This window comes from Dermacentor variabilis, chromosome 1, assembly GCF_050947875.1.
Source record: "Dermacentor variabilis isolate Ectoservices chromosome 1, ASM5094787v1, whole genome shotgun sequence".
NCBI lineage: Eukaryota > Metazoa > Arthropoda > Arachnida > Ixodida > Ixodidae > Dermacentor > Dermacentor variabilis.
In genome coordinates, this window is record NC_134568.1 from 287,935,404 (window position 1) to 287,944,246 (window position 8,843).

The 8,843-nt window shown below is 55.6% G+C and overlaps 1 protein-coding gene across 3 annotated transcripts; it reads left to right on the forward strand.

Annotated features, from left to right (window-relative positions):
• The first annotated feature begins 2,521 nt into the window (after positions 1 to 2,521).
• Eip75B (Ecdysone-induced protein 75B) lies at positions 2,522 to 8,145 on the forward strand. 3 transcript variants are annotated; one of them, XM_075677680.1, is made up of 6 exons: positions 2,522 to 2,792; positions 3,378 to 3,466; positions 4,669 to 4,813; positions 5,816 to 6,054; positions 6,369 to 6,768; positions 6,860 to 8,145. In XM_075677680.1, exons 1-6 carry the CDS (start codon positions 2,702 to 2,704, stop codon positions 7,768 to 7,770), a joined length of 1,875 nt encoding a protein of 624 aa, XP_075533795.1. In that variant the 5' UTR covers positions 2,522 to 2,701; the 3' UTR covers positions 7,771 to 8,145. The 3 variants fall into 3 exon arrangements, with proteins under 3 accessions (XP_075533795.1, XP_075533801.1, XP_075533805.1); XM_075677686.1 differs by lacking the exons at positions 2,522 to 2,792; positions 3,378 to 3,466; positions 4,669 to 4,813 and adding an exon at positions 5,170 to 5,365; XM_075677690.1 differs by lacking the exons at positions 2,522 to 2,792; positions 3,378 to 3,466; positions 4,669 to 4,813 and adding an exon at positions 5,464 to 5,618.
• The last annotated feature ends 698 nt before the right edge of the window (positions 8,146 to 8,843 follow it).

The window sequence follows — 8,843 nt, forward strand, 5'->3', positions numbered from 1 at the left end:
GAAGGCTATTTGCGCTGTGTAGGCAAAGTTGGGCGTCATGCGAACGGCCCCGATAACCCCTCACAACATGGCCTTCATTGCCGAGACTCGGTAGCATAGAGAGAACGCGCTTAGCGGAAGGGCGCGTTGATTGAGCGAGCTACGGAGATCAGAAACGCACTGGCTGCCGCTGTTTCACTCGCAGGCAAGAAATGAATCGCTACAAAATTATGGCGCGCAAGACGACAACGACTGCATCGTTATGCAAGTGCTTAAGAAATACATAAAAATGCTTGAGGTGTACATGTGATACTGCCAAAAAAATAATCGTTCAGGTTTTCCTTGGCAATCACAGCCTTATTCTCCCATTCCTTTCTTTGTCTCTATAGAGTGCATGAATTTGTACAATATACCTTTTTCCTAGCAGTGATAGTTGACGCACAAGGAACGTGGCTGCATGCGTAGAAATATAACTACAGTTTTGCTGTATCGGGAGCGTTCTCACTACTTGAGCGGCAACTTTATTTTTTTTTTTAAGTGCGTCAGTGCCCTTGCAGCGACTTCAAACGTAACAGAGCTGGTCGCGTTATACTATTTGTTTAGAGTTCGTGTTTCTCGATGTCGACTTCGCTGAAGACGATATCATTGCACAAGTGGCTGACGATCTGGAGGAATCGCAGGCATTCATCGGGCAACATCAGTGCCGCGACGCGCGCTATAGTATAGAGCCTTGGTGGCGGCAGGGCGGCAGAAATGCGCGGGCGGATTGTCCGACGAAAGGCGCCAGGGTTTTCCAGCAAGCCAGGGCCGCATTCCGTTCGCACCTGGGGACGCGCGCGAACGAAAACACAACACAGGGCTCTCTGACCGAGTTTCAAGGCTTTCCAGCCGAGCGAGGCAGGCGAGCGGCGTCCAAGGTCAGCCGATGGCAGTGCATCGACCTACGGCCTTGAACGGGCTCTCTCGCGGGTCAGCCCCGTAAGGAGGGGAACTGGGCCATAGCCGGAGTTCTGGGAAGCCGAGGGGTGTGGCGGTGCGCCCACAAAAACCAGTGCGGAGGAGGCATACAAAAGGACCCGCAAAAATGCGGCCGCCTTCCTCGAAAAACGCGCCTTTGTCGGACCCCCCAGCCTCTGGACACCGGCTCCAAGTCGGCGCTTTCGAGTAACTCTGAGTCTGTTGGGCACGCCGCGCAAGCTTGCGCAACGCGCGCCTTTTCCTGCTGGTTACCGAAGATTGCGCTAGCTCTGGTACTGCAGAAAACAAAATGTAATAGCGGAAGGCTCTCGGGTGGTAAACGACGCGAGGGCGAAAATATGCGTCCAAGAAAGGCAAGCGTCGCGAAGCCGCTGCGCTATCAGCCGGGAAGCTGCGTTAGTAACCGATAAGGGGCCCCGTTGAGCTAGGCCAAGCGCCGGTGAATGAACACATGAGCACGCAATCAGATTTATGGCTGAAGCCATCAACGAGCAAAAGAAAATACCAGGCGATATGCGTTTACTGGTGTTACAAGATTCAATAGCTTGGCATCGACGCTTCCCTAAGTGCTAAAATCTGAAATACTTTTTTTGCTAGATATCAGTAATATTAAAGAAACGTCACGTAAATAGTTTGCGCTGTGAGCAGAAGCAAGCGTGGTTGAAGTGCAGTGCCAATATAGTATGAGCATAAAAGAATGTGCCAAGTACGATGTCAAAAGCAATACAAATGCCAGCTATGTTCATCGTCAACTGGAAGCTCATCGCGAACGCATTTCCTTGTATGTTAAGGGCAGCATGTACCGAACAGCATTCAAACATTTCAATGCAACACGGCATCGAGTAATAACAGCGACCGCTGTTGCGCTGAATAATAAAGGGTTCAGTGCGGCGCGCACCGAAGGCAAAAAATCAAATGTCGCGCGAGACGCGCCGAAAGCGCCGCGAGAAACAGGTGCGACGTGGAACGCGCCCTAGGCCTAAGGCGCGTCACACGGAGTTCAGCAGCGCCGCGCACCAAGAAAGGGCAACTCGGAAAGGCAACGCTTCTTTCTGCTATGCAGCCACGCATCGAGGAAAAACACGGCGCTCCGGGTGCCTGACCTGAGGCGCCGCGTCAACCGGAGAAAACGATGGCGGGAGAGGGAGGGAAAGTGGAGAGGATAACAACCCCGCAAACAAACAGACGAAAAAAAGAAAACACACACACACACGCGACTCCGAGGGAGCCCAGGGCCCAGGCCCCTGGGCGGAGACAAGTCCGTCCACAGCAATGGCTGCCATGTCAGTGACCGAGCCGCTTTTGTGGCAGCGGGAAGTTTGCACCCTTGAAAAAAGTATTTCACGTGGAGCGTTGACACCAAATATTGATCCATAAAACGCGAGGTTAGCGACACACTGGCGTAGTGGCTGGGTCATCGAACTCCTAAGGGGGCGGGCGCAGTTCCGCCGGGCCAATCAGCTTCCGGCGCCGCGCGCTCCTATTGGCCCTCGCCGGCGCTCACGTCAATCAACATGGCGAGGGAAGGAGCGGAGCCCCGCGCACAAAACTAGTAGCGGTGAACTTGAGCTGTACGATTTGGCCTGCTTTCTCCGCGCCGACAAGTCGGGCTGCGTCGTCGGCCGCGCCGAAACCGGTTTGCCGCCCGTCTACTTTCACTGTCACTCGGAGGAGCGGAAGGAAGCGGCAGTTCTCCGGCGGAGCGCTCTCGTGAACGGATGTGCTAGACCGCCGCTCGCTCGCCATGATTCTCACCGAGAAGGATCTCCAGCTCCTGGCGACGTTGCCGTTCCAGCAGCAGCAGCTCGAGCGAAAGGACGCTGATCTCAAAATAGGTGTGTGTTCCGTGGGCCTCGTCGTCGTCTTTGGCGCACAGGATTACGCACCGACGTCTGTGTGTGGCTTGGCGTGATGATGCTGTCCCTGCGTACTGCCCGTAAACAGTAAGGTTTTGCTGCGTCGTCGCGCGAACCGAGCAGCCGCCGCAGTTGTACGCTGCCGCCGCGGCCCGACCAGCCGCTGGCAGAGGGACTCCGGCGACGGCTCGCCTCCGTGCCGCCCGAAGTCGCCGGCGAAGCCCCGGCTTCGTCGTGCGGCTCCGAGCGGCGTGCTCCTAGGGACTTTTGTTCCCCGAGAGTCGTTGACCCGAATACCCGCGGGTTTCCATGGCGACGAGACGAAAAAATGTTTATCGGAGGAGTTCACTGACCCAGTGTGCAGGCTCGGGAGAGGGAGAAAGCGCGCGCCCCGCGAGTTCGTTGACCGAGTGAGCTAGCGCCGCGTGAGCGCCATCTTGGTTGCTCTTAGCAACGCCGGCGTGGGGAATGGGGAGCAGGCGGCTGGGGAGCGTCCACAAAACATCGCTGAGAAAGCCCCGCTCTGAACCCCTGTCCGTCTTTTTTTCTTTCTTCCTTGTTCAGAATTCGACGGGACCACCGTGTTGTGCCGAGTATGTGGGGACAAGGCCAGTGGCTTCCACTATGGCGTTCACTCCTGCGAAGGATGCAAGGTGAGCGTTTTCTCGCAAATGTAGCCACAGTGTTGTGAATCTTACAACGGAAGGCGCCTTTTTCAAGTACTTGCAGAAAGACGCCAGCCATAAAAATGTCTTACAGCAAAGCAGTTGTTTGTGTCGCTGCAATGACCACAGCTGAATGTGCAAACAACTGCTTCGCACACTTGCTCGCACTTGCCCATGTGTTAAGTGTCGTATTGCGAAATGTTTATGTTAAAACAGGTAAAAGCTTGCCAATGCTTGGTGTGTTCAATACTGTCAGGCAGTATGACAGTATACTGTCAGGCCTGACAGTATTGAACACAAATTTAAAAAGAGTTTTTGTGAGATGACGTTTTGTTCACTAAACACTCGCATGTACCTCCTACTGGAACAAGCTTGTGTTCAAGTGACGTCATCCCAGTATTTCACTTTCCGTGCACTACCCGGCCTGACCCATAAGTTTCATAAGAGGTTCCTCTCATCCGGGCGCACCCATGGGCGAGGAAGCGAACAAAGCGCTCGAAACAGCTTTGTTCGCCTCGAAGCCTTCTGTGTCCCTTTTGTGAACCAGTTTCGCGCTCCCCCAGAATTTGTCCTCTGCTCCAGTTCCCCAAAAGAGCGGCCCGTCACCCTGGCCGTTCCCATAGCGACGAGCAGGTGTGTCCTTGACGCGTTCATTCAACTCTAGGAGGTGAATGCTCTCGCGAGACCCAAAATCACATATTCCAGTGCGGCCATTGGCTGGCCGCCGCGCGCTCCTATTGGCTGCCGTCAGCGGAGATAGAAAGTTATTGGCCCTCTCTTCGTCAGGCCGGGTTGAACGCCCTTCAGGTCAGCGAACCGCGCCATTTTTTTTCGACGCCGGGGTCACGGTCAAAACAACCCTCCTCTCCTAGGAGCGTCGGAAAAACAAAACTGAGCTATTGGGACGCGGAAAGCTTTGCTCGTCCGGTCACTTCCTGTGCGCGGCCCTTGTTTTGGTGCTTGCCACATGCCCCGGAAAGCGGTGCCGCACTTGGCCTCTGCGAGCACCGCTACGCCGGACCTTTTGTGTCGCTTTCGTAGTGCTATTGTCACGGCTCCAATGCCACTTAGTACACTGCTCTCCGTAAACTATAATTTGTTTCGGGGGTATGCCGTTTGCAAGCTTCTAGTCCAGCTTTCGCACCCTTTCGAAAGCTAAACAAAAGAGCGTTCTTTGTTTTTATTTGCAGGGCTTTTTCCGGAGGAGCATCCAGCAGAAAATTCAGTACCGACCCTGCACCAAAAATCAACAATGCTCAATCCTACGTATCAACAGGAACCGGTGCCAGTACTGCAGGCTCAAGAAATGCATCGCAGTCGGCATGTCTCGTGATGGTAAGTCCATTTCGATTGTTTACACGAGACAACGGCAAACTATGTGTTTGTAGTTGGCGTCGTGTCTTATGTTCTCCGTATGAAACCGGTGCAATTGTTACTGCGCCAGCTATAGCGTGTTGTAAGGCAGCAGTCGTTTTCATCCGCCGCGTCAGAACCTGGCAGACCACCGACATAGCGCAAACTTCGCGGGCGTCGGGTATCGACAAGAGTATTTGCCTTCTACCCCGATAGATGGCGGAGCGGTCGGCTACGTCGGAAGCTGACTGTTTCCTGCGGTAGATGGCGCACCGTCAAGGTCGACTCAGAAGTAGGTCGCCGCGCGGGCGTTATTAAACAAGTTCAAGGGCAGGAGCTAGAGAGGGAAAGCGGAAAAGGAGTGACGTTATTTCACCGGCGCTTGGCGCTCTTCCTTGTGGCGGCAGCATCGATGGGTAGCGCCGATACGCAGTAGGCACAAGAGCTCGGACCGCGGGCCTGGTGCGACCATGATGATGGCTCCGGATCCTAGGCCGGGGAACACGGGTTACCTGTACTATGTCGACGGAAAACGTAAGCGTGTGTCTATGGAACTGTTCCATCTGTTGATCGGAAAAGCGTAGGGGAGCGGGGAGACTGCGCCGCGCGGTGTCGCGCTCGTTCGAGTCTCGCGTTCGCCGCCGGAGAGCAGTGCGGACGCTGTTCGGCGTGCTCCGCGTGCGCGTGCCCTCGGAAGTGTCGGAGCGCGCGCGTTCGCCGGAGTCGCCGCCGGGACAGTGCCGGTGCTGCACGTTTCTCGCGCGTTGCGATAGGATGGCCATGCGAGGTACGTGGTCGCTTCGGTTTTGCATTCGATCGGGCAACGTCGGCGTGATGAGCGTATTGTGTAATGTGTGATTAACGTGCGGGCCGCGCCGACGTGCACCTATCTTGTCTCGATGGTTCGCAGAGTTCGTTAGCGGAAGAAAATGTGATGCAGTTGCGAGTCTAATTGTAGTCCTTTTTCTTTCCTTTCGCCCGCAGCCGTGAGGTTTGGACGAGTGCCGAAGCGTGAGAAGGCGAAGATCCTCGCTGCTATGCAGAAGGTGAACGCCAGCTCGCAAGAAAAGGCGTTGGCTGTGGAGTTAGAAGATGAAATGCGGCTATTTGAAACTGTGGTGCGCGCACACGAGGAGACCTGCGATTTCACCAGCGACAAGGTTGCACCCCTTCTGGAGCGCGCCCGATCCCACCCCGTCTACACCTTGTGCCCTCCACAGCTGGTAAGTACATTCGCTGTTTCTGGTCATTCGTGAGTGTACCACGAACGCGCTAGCTAGCTCACACAGAGGTCTGGTCAGTGTGGGCATGCTGCAAGCTCATGGTACGCCTCGATTGGAATTTAGGCCCGAAAGCTTGTGCCTGACCATCTCCGCATTGGCTGTTGTGATGGATCAAGTGAATCGCAATGGCGACAGGTGGCACGCACTCTCATCAAGGGCGAGCCACCTGTATATATTATAATCTTGGGTGTATGCACAACTCGACAGTAACACTGGCATCGGAGATTAAATTTCTGTTCGCCGTTCTCCTGCAGGCATGTCCGCTGAACCCTACTACGCAACCAGCCGAAGGCAATGGAGCCCCGCGGCTAATGGAGGACTTCTCCGAACGCTTCTCCCCTGCAATCCGCGGTGTGGTGGAGTTCGCGAAGCGTATTCCTGGCTTCAGTCTCCTGGCACAAGATGACCAAGTGACGCTGCTCAAGGCTGGCGTGTTCGAAGTACTCCTGGTGCGGTTGGCCTGCATGTTTGACAACCGTAGCAGCTCCATGGTGTGTCTCAACGGCCAGGTGCTCCTTCGCGAGTCGCTGCATTCGGCCAGCAACGCCCGGTTCCTGCTTGACTCCATGTTCGACTTCGCTGACCGGCTCAACTCCCTGGGCCTGTCGGACGCCGAGCTGGGGCTTTTCTGCTCCGTCGTGGTCATTGCACCCGGTGAGTACTGTCGCACGCTCAGAGCCCGACTGTGTCAGCGCGCTGTTATGAGCGACCTCAAATGACGGTGTCCCCTCTTGTCATTGTACAGACCGGCCCGGACTCCGAAACGTTGACCTGGTGCAAAAAATGCAGCGGCGCCTGAGCGAGGTGCTGCAAAAGGCCGTTGCCGCGGGCCACCCCGACCGACCGCAGCTTTGCGCCGAACTGCTCAAGAAGGTGCCCGACCTGCGCACGCTCAACACGCTGCACTCGGAGAAACTGCTGGCCTACAAGATGGAGCCGGCGACGCCCCCGTACCTGGAGCAGTGGGGCACGTCCGAAGACTGGAGCCCGGCCAGCCCACACTCAGTGGCCTCGTCGACCAACTCGCTAGATGGTGCCAAGAGTCCCGTGCGCTCGGGCTCGTTCTCAAGCAGCACCGACTACTCGCCGGACAGCCCAGCCAAGCCGTTCGCCAAGGTGCGCCGGCTCGACTCGCCCACGGACTCTGGCATCGACAGCGGCAAGGAGCCCGGCTGCTGCACGCCCAGCGCGTCTGTGTGCTCGAGCCCGCGTTCGCTGGACGACAAGGCGGCCGACGAGCCGGACCGTGCCGACGAGGACATGCCGGTGCTGAAGCGTGCGTTGCAGGCGCCGCCGCTCGTCAGCCCGCACCAGCTCATGGAGGAGGCGTACCGGCACCACAAGAAGCTCCGTGCTGTGCGCAAGGAGGCCGCCTCGAGCTCGGCAGACCTGGCCTCGAGTCACAGCACGCTCGTGGGCCGGCTGCAGCAAGCCCCGCGCTTCCTCAACGAGCAGCAGCTAAAGCGCACCGACCTCATTCATAACATCATTATGCGCAACGAGGGTCCGCAGGGCTTCTTCCAGGGCTGGGGCTCGCCACCACGTTGCCCCTACAGCCCGCAGCCCAGCCCGCCGCTAGTCCCGACCCAGGACGGGCCGCAGCCGCTCAACCTATCCAAGAAGCCCCCCACGCCGCCGCTCAAGACAGAGACGTAGGCCCCATCCCCCCACCAGTGTACATAGGGCGCACGGACGCATAACTTATCACGCGAGGACTGTACAGAAGGGTAATATAAGTTATGGTGGACATCATCCACGATGGCGCTGCTGCTGTTGCGGGAGCCAGTATTATGTGCAATCATTTGTTCCCTGTTGTGTGTCTGTCTTGGTGTGCTTTCATTATTTATGGAGCTCGTCTTTAGCAAGGTGTTGTAAATTATCGAACGTATGTATGTGCGCGTGCATGTGTGTGTGCATGTCCGGTGATGCTGTCTTTAGAGTGTTGTCGCTACTCTCCCGTTTCATCATTCTGTACAAAGGCTCCTTTCAAGCCATTTCTTCAAGAATAAAAAAAGGAACGGTACAGCCTGACGCTGTTGCAGTGTCTCTTCTTCGTCAGTTTTGGAGCCTAGTGAAAATGCGTAGTAAAGCTCTGGGTAACAGTGGGCCCCTGACCTCGGCCCACCGTAACCCCTGCTGCTCCAACTAAGATTGTTGTTTTTTGGTTGCTGGAGAGCTGACGCCCGTCACCGTGCGCCTCGCACCGTGACCCGCGTCGGCTGTTCCGCCTTATCTTCCCTGTTGGCTAATAAGCATAGCGACTGCCACACCACGTGGGATGTTGCTCTCGAAAGTTTTCGCTCCAGTACATTGTAGTTGTGTATTCCTTGGAGAGCTTGTGCACAGACAGCTGCGTGAGTGCTAGGAATTTAATTACTGCAAGAAAATTAAGTGGCCCACATATGTACGCATGAAGAAGTACCTTGAGTCCCACGTGTTAGCTGCATTCTCTGCCTTGTTATTAGTCAAACAGTGCCCTGAGTTAGAATATTTCTTGTGGCCGTTGCATCTTGCAAGACTGATTTACTAAACTAATACTACTCTCGACTTGGAGCTTTCACACTTTAGTGGTTATGGTACGCAGTTGAAAAATTAAGCTATTTAGCTATACGCGCAATCTGCGAAGTTGATAGGTGAGTCATAACAAAAGACCAAGCGTGGTGAGCGCAACGCTGATCACCATCTGTATGATAAAAACTTCCTGTTCGCAACTGCCAGTTCAACTAAGA